Below are 18,515 nucleotides of genomic sequence, written 5' to 3' on the forward strand. Positions count from 1 at the left end.
GCATTTCACTTGGTACAAGCTCGAGGAGAACAGCAGGGTTAATGTATTCTTTCTCGTAACTCGTTCCCTCGTACAGCGCGTGTTGCATTCACGTCTACCAACTCGTACATGAAACACGCACACGCGTGTTCTCGCGTCTGGCCGCAGAGCGTAGGGTCGCTTCCCCCTTTTCTCAACCGCCGGAAGTTTCAATGAACGCGAGAGACAGATCCTCATAAATTCGTTGTCCGTTGGCTAAAAAGCCTTGCAACTTGGCGCAGACGCTTTCGCGTGCTTCGCATTCCGATCCTCCGCCGAGTTTTAATCGAGAAAATTCGATCGTCGACCTCGACGATGCAACACCGAGAGAGAGAACGATCGCAGATGCGCCGAGGCATCGTGAGAATTACCCGCAGCGACGTTTTTCTCTCGAAAAGGTAGATAACCCTGACTTAATGGTTCGCGTCCTTCCTGTAGTTTTTACGATCGCTCTCTGTGTTACGTTAAACGACGACATCCGACAGACCGAGCTCCGAGAACCGGCTCACCTGTTACACTTTCCTAGACACGCTCGATCGATACATCGCACGTAACGTGGCATTTTGAACCGAGCGAACGAGCCACCGCACCTCCCTCGTTCCGGTAAAACTTAGAAACGAACGCCGTAAACGAGCATTCGTTCGTCGAATCAGAAACGCAATATCCGTATGATTTAAACTGGCTCGATGCAGACCGTTGTTCGGTTCGACGAGGAAACGATCAAGAAGCGATTATCCTATTTGCCAAGGAGAATACGCGCTTGTTAATAATATTCGTGGTAATCGATCGCGACGCCTACATCGGTTGCAGCGAGGAACGTTCGCGAAACTCGAATGACGCAGGAACTCCGTAATGGCTAATTATGGAAATGTCTTTGTTCCTTATTGAACGACTTCCGGGACTCGGACGAGTCCGTTGCCAAACACACTTGCCAGATTCTCACTCCGAACGATCCGCTCTGGACAGAGCGTTCGTCTCGTTCTAAAGCTGCGTTTCCATCGGTGTTCGCGAACATGTTCCCGCAGAAACTGTAGCGAACATTAGTAGATACTATTAGTAGACATTTGAAAACTGTTCGAATAACGCCGCATACCGAGGATAAATATTTTTTAGATTTATCTGAACGTGGCTGATGCATACGTAGAATCCAAATGCGTAACAATTGCGATTAATACGAGAGTTCCAAGTCTCAGCGACGTTTTTCCGACGATGGTATTATAAAGTTTCACGATGTAAAGCGTTAAAGAGCAAACTGGAGCGCTCGCGATATGAAGAAGCAAGAAACGAGAAGCAGCAGAGTAAAACGCATTGATAGGACTCGGTGGACGAAGTGCACGAGTGTCGAAAGCAAAAGGGGCCACACGAACAAAACGTCCCACGACCTCGACTTTACAGGAGCACTTTTCAAGCATCGTGCGACGCAGTCCGGTCACGTTCAACTCGTAACTCGGTATAACGAAACGTAACGCGCAAACTGAATCCTCGAGCGGAACGAGCGTGCACGCCATCGTTCCTTCTTGGTCTTCTCGTCCCCCCTCGCGTGTTTTACCAATTTTCTTCGTCTATCTTACTTCTCGATCGAAGCTTCGAAGGTGAATCGCTGCAGGAGCGAGGAGGAATATTCTAACCGACGTGGTATTCCACGAAGCGAGACGATCGAGGACTTTTGCAATCACTTCTATACGCTGTTGGTCGCGACAGCCACTGTTTCGTAGAACGTTGACGAAGACTCGCGACGATAATGTTTAGAACATCGCAGCGGGAAGAAAAAGCTTTTCCTTAAACGTTTCTGTCACGCTACGCGTTACGAAAGTTTCTTCGCAGGTGTCAATTCGCTGTCCTTGCTCTGGCGACTCGTCCCCGAGATATTTCTCAGTGTTAAAGTTCGTGCAGATTATCCAATGGATGGAAAAGTTGGTCTAGCGAAAATTCCCCGTTTTCGTTCGGCTATCTTCCATCCTTGTTCTATCGATGTTTCTTTGCGAGAAGTTTAAATAATTTCGAGACTGCAAAGAACGCGACGAACCCTTTTCTTCGTCATAAATTCAAAGATTCCGTAAAACGGATGTTGCGAATCGAATTTGTCGAGGATTTATCGTGACGGACAAACCACCGTATCGCGAGTCTCGCTTTTATCCACCAGAATACATTGTCGCTTAAAAAGATCATCGACACAAATTTCGTCGTTTTTCTTACGAGCCTATCGGTTTCTCTAAAATAATTCTCTCACGAGCTGAAAACCGTAGGCGATGGAATCGCGAGCGAATAGAGGCGCGAAAGAGGATGCGTGGGCGTCTCGTACGAACGGGCACCGAAAGGCTCGATACGCGAATGCAAACGATCGTCGATAAGAAAGGTCGTGGCGCGGCCTAGCCGAGCGATTCATGCCCCTTTCTCGATCGTTTTTTCCCGCCGAGAGAATTCTTTCCTCTCGAAACAATCGAACAATGCGCTTGACTGCTGTACGCGAAGAAAGAGACAACAGAGAAGGAAACAGGATCCGAGGTTCTAGGTAAAAGAGAGAGCGATGCAGAGAGGAGGAGAGACGAAAAGAACGAAAGGGGACGAACGAAAGCTCCCTTTGTTGATATATTGTCAACGACAATACGCTTTTCAAGCTCCTAGCTAGAGCGACGATTATGTTTTCAGCAGTCACCGGTTTCAACTTTTAAACGCTGTCCAAAGGAGCGTCATTATCGAGTTTATTAAATGGCCACGTGAAATACTCGAGTGTGGCGATTAATTGCACCGATTAGTCAGCGGCAGAGGTACAGCGAATTAGCTTTTGTTCGATACTTTTAATTAAGTACTACTGTGCGTGCCCATTGGAACGTTCAACTGTAGGTCGGTAACTACGTTTTTGCACCCATTGGAAAAACACACCTGCAGCGGCTGTAACCCAACGTGCTCCCTTTACGAGCAGATGTTTCAACTCTATTATTCGTACTTTTTACACGCCACCAAAAGTATCCGGACACTTTGGTGTTACGCGAATTTGATCAAAATGTAGATATCACTGGCAAATTAATTAGGGACAAGGTTTAATAGCGATTCGCAAAGAACAAGATGATTACAACGATCCTCTCATCCGTAATTTTGTCAAAAAAAAAAAAAAAAAGAGGAAAAGCGAGAAAGAAACAAGTATGTGGACTCTCGAGCGATAGTGTACAAAGATAAATTGCCCTACATCGCACGACAATTATTCGTAATTGTCGAATTACAAAGCGAATTACACTTACCTTGACTCAAATATCCTTCCGACTGAAATAACCCTGTCGTATATTCCCTCGCACTCAGCTGATCAAATAAAAGGAAAAGCAAGCACGAGTGCTCGTCGGTGGTTACGATTAATTATCACGATTACGTGACAAATGCGTCGTCGAATTGTCGTTTATCAAATAGCTTCAATTAAGTTAAGACATCGCGTACGAACAAGGCATGTAATGATCGCTGAAATCACGATAAGACAGATGGAAAAAACTACTCCGATGCATGTTGCTCGGTTCGCCAGCACCCGCTGTGCCGTCAGTTGGACCATTTTTGCTGCGAACGCGTTTCCCTCGCGCCGCCCTTCTTTCACTGGCATCAAACGCTGTTAGCTAGTTGATAATCGTAGCGACAAGATCGCTCTAAATAATTCATTCTCGCTGTAAATGTCGTCTGGGTAAAGTATGAAACGGTGTTCTCGTTGGAGAAGCACGAAGTCTCGGGCGTAGATCGCATCGTACGGTTAATCGGGGACGCTTCGGCTGCTCCGGGATAAAATATGATCGTTCCATCTTCTTCCCGAGCGTCCGCGAGCTGCAAGCAATTATACGGAACGACGAAAGAAAATAACGAGCTCTTTTGTCTCCGTTGGCGGTCTGTGGAGATTCTTGAAAGCCTTGGTCGTCGCCAGACCACCATCCGTCTCGAGAAAAATTCTCTTTTTCATCGCGTAATTTTACTTCTTCGTGAGACTACAGCTTCCTTCTATTATGGCGAATTATAGTTCTAACCTTGCGCGTTCGTTTCTTTCAGCCTCAAAATCTGGTCCTGACCGGCGAGTTCCCAGACTGTGACGTGAAGCTTTGCGACTTTGGTATCTCGCGGTACATCAGCCATGGCGCGGACATACGGGAGATTCTGGGCACGCCCGATTACGTTGGTGAGTAATCCTGACTTAAGCAACGGAAAAAGAATTCGCGATAAGCCGTGGCTCGCTGGATCGTTGATAGTTTTCGAAATTTTCCGCTGTCTGTTGGACTCGTAAGTAGGGGAATCTAAAGTACGATAGCGTCTTTATTCTGTCGTAGACCTTGAATTCGTCTGTCTTCGATCCGATAAGAGTATTACGTAGCCTCGAATTTAGAAATTACAAGCAATTCGTCATGTTACTTCGGGCTCCCCTATTTCTCGTCGCCACTAGCCAGTATTCGCACGGTGAATCGAGTCCGCGACTCGTTTCATACCGCGTAATTCCATTAGAGAAACAGACCTATTGCATAATTGGTCAGAATAAGCCACTTTTTGAGCGAGCAGGAAAACCACACGCGTGGCTTTACGTCGATCATCGACAAAGAGCATCCATTTACGATTACTCTCTGCTATCGCTTTTGACTCGGGTCTAACGGTCGCACAGCCAACTCGAACGAAACCGTCGTTGGACAATGCAACGTCACAAACCGTTGCATTCCCACGACCTGTTCTTCGTTGCGTGCCTTTCGATGCTTCCTTTCCTGGTTTCACACTCAAGTCGCGTCTCTCGCCATCGTTTCAGCCCCAGAAGTGTTGAACTATGAGCCGATCAGCCTGGCAACAGACATGTGGTCCATCGGAGTTCTGTTGTACGTGTTGCTAACGGGATGTTCTCCGTTCGGAGGTGACACGAAACAGGAAACGTTCTGCAACATCAGCCGATGTCGCCTAGATTTCCCCGACGATCTGTTCGAAGACGTGTCCGAGGAAGCGCGCGATCTCATGCGCAAGCTAATGGTCAAGGATCCAAAGTAAGTATTCTAACGAGATACGTCTACGTATCCGTCGTTCCTCGTTGTTCCAATTCTTTGACAATGTTCCCGTGTATCCGTATCTCTGTTCCTTGCTGTACAAATTTATTGGAAATATTCTTGCGAATGACCGCTGTGATCGATCGAGACGAAGTTTGTTGACTCGTCAAATATACGATCATCCCCCATTTATTTCACTGTAATTTTATTCCGTAATAATTAACGTTATCCTTTAAAAATGTAGCAACGGACCAGTCCATCGAAAATTATAGCCATCTGTGGAAAAGTAATTACAGCAAATTGCTCGAGACCATCCAAATCTTCTTTGAATCATTTTTCATACAGCAGGCAATTTACGAGTAATTTGCAATTGTAAATAAAAATCGGACACATCCTTTTTATAGGGAGTCGAATGAGATTGTATATTTCAAACGAACCATCTCGCCTCTTTGATACATGGCAAATTTCATCTTGGTCAAGCACAGCTGTATCTTCCGAAGGTATTCAAAGCCTTTTTTGGACTGTCCCCCGATGGAAAGCGTGTTACCGGTCGACTCGGACAGCGCATCGTCGTTGGAATGTCGCGATCTAACGTAACGCGATTGCTTTCGTTCCTAGAAGCCAAATAATGCCAACGTACTCGACCTAACTAACAGTGTTCTCGAGATGCACGCGCTGCCTCCACGCGGCCTATCTTCTTTCGCTTCGAGGTAAACGGTAAGCGGTAAACGTTCTCGGTAGGTCGCGCGGCACGCTTCCTCGAAGGCATTATTTTCACCAGTGCCGGAATTCTTAGTAGCACGTTCTCCGATAATACTTATCCGCCGACCTCTTTAGTCTTCCATCGAAGTCGCGGCGCTGGCACCGGCGCCTTTTCGCCAGCGATAAACGCGAGGTCAGACGCGAACTCCTTCGTCTCTTTCATAACACGATCTCGAGTTTAGCGGCCGCTGAGCGATGATTTACCTCGAGTCAAGCCTGCAGATTCCCGTCAAATGAAACTATTATCATGATGCATATCCAGTCGATACAACCATTGTCACCCATTTCATCTGACCTAACTTTCAAAATGAACCAGTCGTATTACGTAACTGTTTTCTTTTTTTTACAAAAATGTGTTCTTGGTGGAAATATTTTAAGAAACGTGTCAGAACGTGGTCATACTTGTTATATCGAGTTTCCACGAACTTAACGTAAACTTATGCATAAAGTTCTCTTGACTACATACGGTAACTATGTTTCAAGATATGCCAATATAGCCATGATAGTCGAATCTCGTTGTAACTATAGACTGCGAGTCCGTATGCGTTAGGAAATCTGAAATTGCAAAAGTTCACGCAATGTACGATAATGTAGTATTTAATACGACGTTCAATGGATGACATCAATTTCTACTTAGATTCTATTTGCTTAATCAGATTTATAAAAGAGTGAATTTGCATAAAAGTATGCGGTCTATTTATAACGCTCATAATATATTCGTACGGGGCTTCTACAAGTGTTCGTACAGGTACTTTGGCGAGGAACTGTATAGGATGTTAAGAGAAAACTTCACTGCCTGGAAACTCGTAATTGTTGATAGGTATCGCGATACCCAGTTCGTCTTTGCGCGAGATCTCGCGCAAAGTCATGTCTCGAGGTAAATCTCATCGTAGAGGAGACGTTGTAGGTTTAGAAGCTACGACGAAAGTCTTTAAACTCGATCATTCGGCTTCCTGAATCCGCGCGTACGTGGAAGCAAAACGATCGACATTCCATCGAGACGACTTTCTTCGAAACGGGAAGAAGGACGTAGGCACATCGAACGAGTTCCGCTGAAAAACTCGTAGATTTCCTTATCGTCGACCAGTCGGACAGCTGAAAGGAAGTCTCCATCCGGAATATCCGCGCCCTTCCAACGCGAAAGTTGGCTTATCTCGTTGTCAGCGTGTGTGTTTTATCGTCGAATGTACATGCGTCGTTTTCGTTCCCTTTCCATCCCTACGAAACGCGCGTTACGCAACTACGTAGAGGCCTGTTACCAGAGTCAAGACGTCCCGTGACTTGTGCCGGAAATGGCGACCATTCGTGAAATCGCGGTGGTTTGTACAGAATGGGACACATTGTGAGATCGAAAGAAAGAAAAAGAAAATACAACTATGTATGTGGTTTGATACAAAAGCAAGGAGATTACTCTCGTTGTAACTCAGATTACTTGCCCCGGATAAAAAGCTAATAAATTCATACATTTAAAATTCAACAAATTTTGATCGAAACTTTAATCGAATCCTTATTTGTTCGCTTCATATTGATAAATCTTAATCCGTTGCTTTTCCAGCGAACGCTTGACCGTCACGGAATGCCTGCAACACCCATGGTTCGGCTCGTTCGACGACCCTCAACCACCATTATCTTTATCCAGCCGCCCAGCGTTGGACCAGTCTCCCATCCAAGATAAATCATCGCAGGAAACGAAATCATTCTCCAAATCTACCACGAGCGCCGAACACCAAACAACGACAGGACCATCCATGACCAAGAACGACTCAGAGAAACAAAAAGCGGTGAACGCTTGTCAGGGCATGGAAACGAAACCCTCGGCAAACAGAGCAATTTCCTCGCACACGGAGAACATATATACGAAATCAAAAATGTCGCCGAAACCCACTAGATTCGGGCTGAGCTCGGATCGCAGGGACACTTTTAAGAGGAACATGGATTCTCTGGCGCAGAAATTTTCCGGCACAGAAATCATGATAATCGAGCCAGTCCCGTCATCCGGTACCACAGTTTCCTCGAACGTAACAAGCAGTACGCAAAGGAGAGCCACAGCCACGCACACGATGCCAGCCGGAGAGGTGTTCAAATGCACACCGGTATTCATCCTGGGCGAAGAGCAACAATGCAGCGACAGTGGCAGCGATTCCGTTTCAGAAATATCGACAGACAGCTCTAGCGACCGAAGCAGTATTTATTCAGACGATTCGTTGGATTTTATCTTATATGGAAAGAGTCAAGGTAGAGCCACTTTCCCATTCTCCACTACGGAAGCGCCTTCCGACAGATGGGAACACAGGCACCATACGAGGGTTTGGTCGAGAGAGTGCAACGGAGTGGTGAGCAAAGCTCTCAGCCGTTTTTCCTCAGAAACGTCGAACACGAAGTTCAGCAAAGCTACCACGCCGCCAACAGCCCATGGTAAAGCTGGATTAGAAGCTCTTCGCGAAAGGGGTGGAAACTTAGTTGTAATTCGTGAACCTGTAAGAGCTGGCAGATACACCAGATACAGCGAAGTACAATGCGAATCGGTGCAAGCACGGATTCGACGATTTCAGGTTCATGGAGCTTCGTAGATGAGTAAGCGCGTGATCTATCCGTAAAGGACTTTCTCGAGCAGCTTCAGAGTCCTGGGTCCTCGATGGACAGCAACAGGATCCTTTGTATATATTACGTTACGGTGTACAGTAAATGTAGTTTCAAGAACGCGTTGCGAGACATCGATAGTCGAAGAACTACGCTGCAAAAAACAGAAAGCTATGGGATAACTGTAAATATTACAACGAGAAGATTTGCGGGTACCGATCGCTCGTGACGCATGTTGTATATAAATTCGGACGACCGAGATTCTACGAGAGAGCGGCGGTCGACCGGACCACGTTACTCGAGTTTCGAAGGTTTTATCGTACATAACGCAAGAGTAAAAAGAAGAGCTTATTAGTTGATTGTGGTACGGTGGTTTATGGAAGTATTTGAGCACTTCTAGAATCTTTTTACGAATTTACTATATACGGGTTATATGACACATTGTGAAATTTTCTTAGAACTGCGACGAGACACGATTTTCGTGGTCGAATTGCTAATATAATTGGAATACTCGTATTCCATTTTATAGTACTATCGAAATTTCGAAAAATCGTATAACATATATAGTAAATTCACAGAAATTTTCTACACCGAGTACTCAAATAATTGTATAAATTATTGCATGTAGATTGGATTCAAGGTGGCAGCAGGAGTTTCAAGCGAAACGTATCGACAGCTCGTTGTCTGCCATTACCGATAGACTGACCGGCCGTCCCTTCAAACTGTGAGATAGAAAAAAGAAAAAAAAAGAAAAAAAGAAAAACGCGAGTTACGCGTTCGATGCATCGAGTTGCTCGCGATACGAAAGTGGAAGATTGGTTCGTCTCGTTTCGTTTTCTCTTGTCTCGACTCTCCTCTCAACAACGTTTCACGCGAGGTCGACACTTGCGATAGTTACGCAACTGGATAAATGTCAGGCATATGTCAGACTTTGTTCGGAATTCTAGTGTAACAGCGAATGTGTATAAAGTAAAATGGCGCGCGAGCAGCTCGATGCTGAGCGGCGAGTTTGCCCAACCTAGCCATAATATTATTAGTCGCTATATAGATCGTCGTGATAACAGTAACTCGAATTACCTGGAGCTCCGTTCCACGGATCTCGCTAAAATTTCAATCCGATAACTTGGGTGCCTTTACCGTATACGTTTTAAGAGAAGTCGTGTCCCAGTCGCTTAAGCCATTAATGACCAAGCACAATAAATAGAACAGTAAAGGTAACATATATAAAAATCTATTAGATCCATGGTATTCGCTATCGTATTCACTAGACTGTGGATTTTTATGCTTTTATGGGAAATTGAATTCTTAGAGGCTATCGTAGATGAAGGCTTACCATGGTACATCTTTTGTAAATAAAGATACTGACAAAAATAACGAAGTGGGATTAAATGTGTTCTTACTTTTAAATTTGAAAGTTTTTGAATTTAAAAAGTAGAATTGATAATAAAAAGGTTATTGGTTGATATTGTTACAAGTAATAACATTGCTTTGTTATTATTTATTATACAGAACAGTAAGATTAAAAGAAAATTTCACTCGCGATAGCCTCCAGAGTAAAAGATGCAAAGATACGTAGAATTCACACAATGGGCAAAAGTGTATAAAACATGCAAGATATCGTACTCGTTCGAATGTTTAAAAAGTAATACAATTCTCCACCTATGCCATCATTTTTTTCATTCTGTCGAGAAAACTATGAATCTGCATAAACATCCACTGTCTGGGATACAATTCCGTAATGTAAATTGAAAAGAAAAAAAGAAATTGCAACGCTGGCTCTTGATGGGTTAAGTCGTCTAGCGTAAACGAAGCATACGCGTGCATGTAGATATAGAAATGTACGAGATACACGGGGTAGAATCTCGCGTATGAATATTTCTGCGTGTACAGGCAGTGAGCTGTACGCGACTGATCGCAAGCATTAACCGCACACTCGTAGTGCCTGCTTTTGTTTGTCCCGTTCGTAGTAGCGTATCTCTCTCCGCGGAAATACGGCTCGTTACGCCGGAAGAAAAATGAACGCGTGCACGACGGAAGAGCGTGGTGAGAGAACGAATCGATGCTTCCAAGAAGAGTCGGGTGAACGAGTCAAAGAAATCTCTCTCCAGTCTGAATAGAGTGCCTTAGTCGTACGGACGATTTAATCAATCGTACCGACGATCGATCGAAATTGAGAGCCTAAACTAGCTTTAGGCGTCTCCAATTCTTCTCGTTGGATCGATATCGTCTCTCGAGGGAGATCGGTGCCTCGTATCACAACGACCTGCCCTGCTAAATATCGCGCTGCAACACTCAAAAATGAACCTGTTAGCTGAGTTACGTTTAACCAAATGCTCCTAGAATCCTGAAGTTAAATATACGCGTGGGCTTACGATTGCTTAAAAACCAATCACCGCTTGTATCAATAATTCTCCTGTTTAGTCCGTAAAGTGACATTAGAAAATCAGAAAATCGACGAACATGATCCAGTTTTTTGAACCATGGCATGTTAAAACGCTACGTCAGAAAATGACGTGAGAGTGATAAAATTAACAAAGATAAGCTCATCGTGCTCCTTCTGTGATCTTTCGAATGATAAACGACGCGAATGATATATTTATTCTTAAGTAAAATGAAACAACACGTAAAGGGATAGGAGATTTCTAGATGGAGAAAAATTACGTTTTCGAGTTCCTTCTTCGGTTAACAGGTTGACGTTTGAAGAAGCTTTTCCTTCTGCCTCTTTTCTTCTCCTATTACACATCTAGGATCTGTCGCATCTCAATGACTCAAGATACATCGCGAAACTACTGCCGTTAGTACTAAATGAGTCTTTTAGCCATTGAAATATGTATCCAGGGCGAGTTTCGTTGCGAGAAATGAAACGATCGATAGCTCTCGTCGAGCGAAATCCCGATTTTTTCAATTCTGCGCAAGTTGGCGAGTATGAAACGCATAAATGTATAATGTATACATATCTACGTAGACGAAGTACGAGGACGAACGCTGAAAAAAATCTCGTGGAGCTTCCACTTCCGTGGTAGAAGGGAACGTTCCGTAAATACTAGTCATATAGTTGCTCGTGCTTTTGTTCGAATTCGTTCGTTTCCCTCTGACTAGCCGCTTGAAATCGCGGTAAAATTCTCAACGTACAGTGCCTTTAGAAACATTAACGCAGGGATGGAGGAACGAGAAGGTTCGAGCAGGAGGGACGAGCACACGATCGAAATGACGAGAATCGCGCGTCGATGTCGAAACAACCATCCGACGAAGCAGCAGCGATGATGCCTATAGAAAATCGAAAATGCGTTTGGAATCGCGATCGACCGAATCGCTTTGCGTCGTTGTTTCGTGTAACCGAGTTCCTCGTAGATCGAGGAATCGAATCTTTCCCGACTTCGCGAATATTGTTAATAGACTGCGGATTTTTATACGTTTATGGCAAGTTTAACGCTTGATCCAATTGTCTTTCTCGCTTTCCCTTCCTATACATACTTTCACATATCTTCCTTCCTCTTAGATCGTAAAATATTTTATTCGCGAAAGATGTGAAATATACGAAATATTACAAATAAATATTTAAACGCTATCTATATATTTTATGTATTGAATTATAATTTTTAATAGAGAAAGAAAAAAGGCCACCAATATATCGTACTTGTTATATAATATTTAATGCACGAGACAAATCCCTGCTACGATTCCAACATTCTCCATCTCTTCGTAAAGTTATAAACTTGTATAAATATCCGCAGCCTAATTATTATCGCGGTGTGAGGCGTTCGTCCTTTGAAGTTTCGAAACGCACACTATCGAGATACGCGAACGCACGACACGAGACACGGGGAATATCTGACGTCTGACACGAATATAATATCTTGTCGTAGAGTATGAACACAATGAGCAAATGAAAGAGCGTGAGAGTGCGTGTTGCGTGATTTCACGATTGCCTCTGAGAATCAAAGAAAATCATAGAGACCTGTAATATAGTTTTGCTACGATGATAGAGAAAAAGGGCGTGCATTCGAAGCGAGCCGGTTTGCCATTTCTCGGGGCCAATGCGTTGTTATTTATTTCCGTCTACTTTTCTGTCCGATATCGTATTTAATTATCCCGCGTGTCGCGTTTTATTCTCGTGGCTTTTTAGTCCGATCGTTGGCCCTCGCAGAAGGGCGTGCCGTTCCTCTACCCTTTCACTCGGGCGCGCCTTGTTCTCTGATCTAATCGATTTATCAATATTATTATTATTATTATTATTATTATTATTATTATTATTATTATTATTATTATTATTATTATTATTATTATTATTATTATTATTATTATTATTATTATTATTATTATTATTATTATTATTAATTATTATTATTATTATTATCATTACAATTATTATTAATATTATTATTACTACTATTGCTATTATTATTACTATTATTATTATTACACTATTATTGTAATGTTATTAATTTCGAGGTCAATTATGATGAGAAGTATCGCGCATGTAGATGCTATTAAGATCTTCTGTAAATATTTCTCTGTCATTGTATTAATTTTAATAACATGCGAAATAAATCATTCGTTCAAATCATTGATACTTAAATTTTTACATACGAGTATTGGCACGCCTACCGATATTTCATGTAAATGTGCACCACAAGCGAAACACAGGACAATACAAAAGGATGATACCTACAAGAGTTGAAACAAGTGGCTAAATAGAAATTCTCAAAATTTTGTCTCTCGTCACTGCGATTAAAATTTTGCCAGAGCTTTCCAGCAAATGAAACGAGTAGGTATTATAACACCTGCTACCAGCTACCGCTAGTCACGGATAACAGATACGATTCACATACGGAAAATGGTGGATAAAGTGTCACACTCGGTGAGTCCGAGTTTTTTCCATACAGAGAACCAACGTTCCCCAAGAACGTCGGTTTTCTTTTCATCCTATAAATAGGCAGACATTTATAGCAGCCAGGTGACACGATGATTCACTGGCTGGATTTCCTGCCGAGACAAAAGTCACTGTTAAGCCCATTCTAATCTGACGCCTAGCGCGGCAAGTTCAACCTTTGCGCGTTTTATGGTTGCTCGCGTAAACGGAAAGGGATTTACTATTCGATACGAGATGTATAATTGCCAGCTTGTCCTGCTCGCATTGCACAATCTGCGACCAGTATGACCACGCACCGTGCAGATTTCTCTTACTCGTACTCTTGATGGAAAGGACATTTGTCTTATCATAATTCAGATAGGAGAGACTCACGTTTACACAGTAAAGATTTAACAAATTGCGAATCAACAGGAGGTTTAAAGCAACAGCCGTAAGAATTAAAAGCAATAAAGAAAGCAACCGAACGAGACATTTGGCTTCGTCCACCGATCTTTTCTCATCGGAAATTTCATCGTGAAACGAACCGCAAAATTCAACGTCGTTTAAAGTTGTCGATGAAAGAGACAGAGGAAGGCGGCTCGCGAGACACGCAAACGTAGAAACGAGGAATTTCGGTCGGTGAAGGGTAACCCAGGCGAACAATAAAAGCGTATAAATTCGCAAAAGCAGCGCGGACAAAAATGGAATCGCAGTGGCCTGTAATTACGGTGCTAACACGCCGCTTTTGTCGGCGACCATTTAATGTTGGCGCGCGACGCTGCAGTCAGAGTTTTTTCCCCCTATAACTGAAACTCTTGATGCGGACTCGCGGGCTAACCTACACGCTAATTAACGAATCATAGTCGGCAGGCACGACTGCGTCGCCTTATTCGACCTCGGCAGGTGCTGCGAGAACGTTTCCCGGGCGTTGATTTAGCAATTCCTAGGCGCCAGGAGACGCCGACCGATCGTGTGCCCTGAGGCAGCTTCCATTAACGGAAACGACTCGAAACCACGCGTTAATGTCCATCAGAAATATCAAACGTATAGCAAGCGAGAGGAAAAGGGAAACGAATTGAGTTTCGAGAAATGATTTTCTTTAATAATTCGCTTGCATCTGTAGGATTCGAAATATACGATACGGTGGATATGGGATATGGGTAGGAGATAAGGAATATGAAACGTTAAATGTGAGACGAATGTAGTAAAGTGTAAAGATATTTCTTAGAGATACTAAATATGGAATGTGGAATACGAAAAAGGGAATATGAAATATGACGTACGGAATGGAGAGATAAAATGCGGGGAATAAGAAAGAGGTGCAGGTTTGGAATTAAATGTGGGATAAATATAATGCGCTGCGAAAGTGTGAAGATATTTCTTAAAGATACTAAATATGGAATGTGGAATACGAGAAAGGGAATATGAAATATGACGTACGGAATGGAGAGATGAAATGCGAGGAATCAAAAAGAAGTATGAGTTTGGAATTAAATGTGGGATAAATATAATGCGCTGCGAAGGTGTGAAGATATTTCTTAAAGATACTGAATATGGAATATGGAATACGAGAAAGGGAATATGAAATATGGCGAATGGAATGGAGAGATGAAATGTAGGGAATAAGAAAGAAGTATGGGTTTGGAATTAAATGTGGGATAAATATAATGCGCTGCGAAAGTGTGAAGATATTTCTTAAAGATACCGAATATGGAATATGGAATATGGCATACGGTATGAAGAGATCAAATATGGGGAATGAGGGAAAAGATACGAGTTAGGAATACTAGTTGCGAGATAAGATACACATAGGAAATATGAAATGTGGGACGAGGAAATGGATATAGGACAGTGGATGTTAGATATTGAATTTTCGATATAGAGTATGTGAATAGCGTGGGATAGAGATCGTGAGATCTAATATGGAAATTTAGAAGTATTATGGTAATTTACCCAATTGTAATGGTAATTTTTACCCAATGGTAATTTACTCAATTGGGTATTGGTCGTGGGACGTGAGACGTTTGACGTTTGACGTAGAAGATGGGATAGGATTCGTGCAAGAATTGAAAGCAAGAGATTTAACGAGAAGCTGTGCAGGCTTTCGGGAAGGTAAAATATTTAACGACAGGACGAGATAAATGTCGCGAATCCTTTTGAACGGAGAAGTTGCAAATTCTGGCAATGTATCGAGGCAGTGGACATTAATCGGACGCCAAGTATGGCTGTAACTCGGTTATTAGACACGAGCCGGTCGTTCCTATTGTGTCTAATTCTTGGATCGTAAATCGTAGAGAAGTTGCACGTGCATGCTGTGCACGTCGTGCATTACGGAGCAACCAGCGCACGCATCATACAGTCCTTTATGGTAGTCGGTAATTTGCATTCTCTGTGAATACTGGCGCACGTCTCCTTCGTTGTGTAAATAATGCCTGGTTGTCTCGTTTGCGAATCTAACGAGTTTGAATCTGTCTCCGCGACCCGTCATCTCAACCGATTGTTCCAGCGCGTTAATTAGAAAAAGAAAATTTCTCATCTTCTCGGAGAAAGGTTTGCGTAGAGTTCAAACGTGACAGCGATCGAATCACGTAACTTTTAATAAAATCGGTGGAATACAGCGAAATTTAACTTGAACGAAGTAACGAGATCTTCCAAGCATGACATAATACACACAGTTAATAAATATCAACTTCGTTTATTATGTTAATCTTAATTGCGACATTCCATTATACTTAGCCTAAGTGCGCTAAGTGTTTCGTGGCTTATGGACGATAGCGTTGTATATGCTTACTTTTAATTTTATCGGGTTCTGTGCAAAATATATAAATTTGTAAATTAATAAATTTCCATCGTCGCGTGCGATCCTGAATTTACAGAGGTATTTGACTCGTTAAACACTAGGAAACGTCGGTTTAATTGCCGCGGCAATACGCTTAACTACGTTGCGTTGGCGAGTTGCAGATAACGCAGCGTCGTAATAAATAACATCGGACTAATTGGCTACCAGAAGATCTCGTCCATTTTTTATACGAGTTTGATGTCCGTTTTATCTTCTCGACGATTTATCGTAACGAAAAATTCGGATAACGAATAAGCTATTATCGTAATCGAATCTTGGATCGACTGTGTCGAATGGCTGGGCAATAAGTTATCCTTTTAACAGCAGAGATAAAACACGACGATGTACTAGTGCCGTTAACGCCAAACCCATGAAAACAAGCAACGCGACTATGCAAATACACTTGACAGGAAAATTAAAGGATCGTTAACTTTTGGCCGAAAAATCATGCATCTTCCAACTGCTGCAACCTCGTAATTTCTTCAAAACATATCGTACGACGAATTGTGACAGTGCTCGAGTATATACACATATATAAAATATATAAAAAATGTTTTTTTCTTGATGATAATGAAATTTTTTAATTTTCATTTCGTACTTATGAAAAAGCTGAGAGCGTCTGAAGCGGAGCTTTTTCTCTTTCAAGGGAACTCACGCGGATCGTTCTCCATTTCATCCGCGGAGCCACGATAATTCACAATTCGATAATACGTCGTGGAATAATTAACGAGCCTTTAATTTCGCCGCGAGGTGTACTTCAAAACGACGCGCGGTGAATTATACGTTCGCTAACATCCCAAAAACGACGTTATTTATTACAGAAGCGCGAAGCGATCCTATCGATGTTAGGCTTATTGGTCGACACGCTTTTTCCAGAAATTAAACGGTCCTTTTCTTCGTTAAACATTCCTCGAGCGAGCGGCGTAAATTAAGCGAGACGTTGTCTCGAAGGCGAACTGGAAGAGTCTGGTTTTCGTTTTTCCGCGATAAAAGTGAGACGTTCCGATCTGATTGCCGCGAAACGCGTCAACGCAACGTATCGAATCGAGGACGTTGCCGCGAATAACGAGCCATCGGAGTACCAATAATGACGCGCCGCTAGAATTTATTGCACCTGCCGGGTAAACCTATAAACAGAGATCATTAAGCACTACGGCGACGTTCGCCTGACGGTTCAGACGAGGTTCAATCGTCGTCGGGTAATTGATTTCGTTCGTCCAGAGAGAAGAGATGCACGGCCTCGGCTTCACGCTCCCGCTTACCACTTTAATGGCGGTTTTCCGTAAATGGAGGTTTTCCGCGAGATCACTGATCGAGAACTGGCTATCGCCAAGGAAATACGTACGCTGCCGGCCATAAGCGATAGAACACCTGATGATATCTAGCAAAATTTCACTGCTTTTCGTTGCTTTTATCGTCCAATTATTTTGTTGTAAATCTGTTAGTTAATTCGCGTTATACGCGTTATACGGCGTAGAATGACGGCGATTAAAATAAAATTTATTAGAGTTTGCCAGGTAGGTGTCTACGCAGCACGTCGAGTAAGCAATCTGAATATCGTGTTCTAACTTTCTATGTCTAATTTCCAGTTTATCGCGTACCAGTTTCTCTGCTTAATCTGATCGACAACGGCTACGATTTCGTCGAATTGTCAGAAACACAGACGCGTCGTGTGAACTTTGCATTGTGTTTCTCGTTTGACCACCTGGCCTTCGTTCGTATCGAAGCTCTACGCTACTCGACGACGATGAAGCCATCTCCGACTCTGACAAAAGGTCTTGTCTGCCATTTCACGCGTTCTCTCGAACATTCACTTGGACACATTACGTATTCATAGTTTTCTATTTTTATTTTCGCAGAATCACCGACCAACAGCTGGCGAATTAAAGTACAGTGAAAGGGGAGACGCGTAAGAGAACATTTTGTTTCACGCCTCGAAGGTGAACGTCATAGGAAGCTGCAAAAAAGTGCTTGCGAATTCGTCATTGAAAGTAGACGAGCGGTGGATAAGCGAGCAATTATCCTTGGCGCGATCGCGATCGAACACGTCGCTGCTAATTGTTGGTACTAATTGCTTGTCACCGCTCTCGCGATCATGCGATATTCGTACGCATGTACGTTTTCTCAGCTAGATAACAAATGCTGCCGGGAATACGACGTTCCAGGTATTCGTGATTCGTGCGTGTCACACCGCGTAATCGGCCGGGGCGAAACACGATGGAAAATGGACCGAGTACGGACAAAACTCGTTGGATCGGAGAACAAAGCGAGAAGAGAGAGGTTTGTCGCAGCTCGGCCAAGACGAAACCTTAAAACGGCGAAGGACGGACAAATATTTCAGTAGACGAGCCTAGAACGGCGTGCGCAAGTTTCTGACCAGATTGATCTTTCTCTTCGTGTTCCAAAAATGGTAAATAAAAGAATTTTTCTAACTAATATCGGATATGAAAGAACGACACGTAAAAGGACAATACAA

The 18,515-nt window shown here is 43.1% G+C and overlaps 1 protein-coding gene across 2 annotated transcripts in view; it reads left to right on the forward strand.

The window, feature by feature from the left end:
- Positions 1–12,915, forward strand: part of LOC126922702 (serine/threonine-protein kinase 17B) — a 64,054-nt gene extending 51,139 nt beyond the window's left edge. For both annotated transcript variants that reach the window (XM_050735524.1, XM_050735525.1), the window contains exons 4-6: positions 4,039–4,165; positions 4,778–5,006; positions 7,324–12,915. In XM_050735524.1, coding sequence (XP_050591481.1) covers positions 4,039–4,165; positions 4,778–5,006; positions 7,324–8,338 — 1,371 coding nt within the window. In that variant the 3' untranslated portion in view covers positions 8,339–12,915. The remainder of the gene's footprint in view (positions 1–4,038; positions 4,166–4,777; positions 5,007–7,323) is intronic.
- Positions 12,916–18,515: the final 5,600 nt, after the last annotated feature.

Source organism: Bombus affinis, chromosome 12, assembly GCF_024516045.1.
Source record: "Bombus affinis isolate iyBomAffi1 chromosome 12, iyBomAffi1.2, whole genome shotgun sequence".
Taxonomy (NCBI): domain Eukaryota; kingdom Metazoa; phylum Arthropoda; class Insecta; order Hymenoptera; family Apidae; genus Bombus; species Bombus affinis.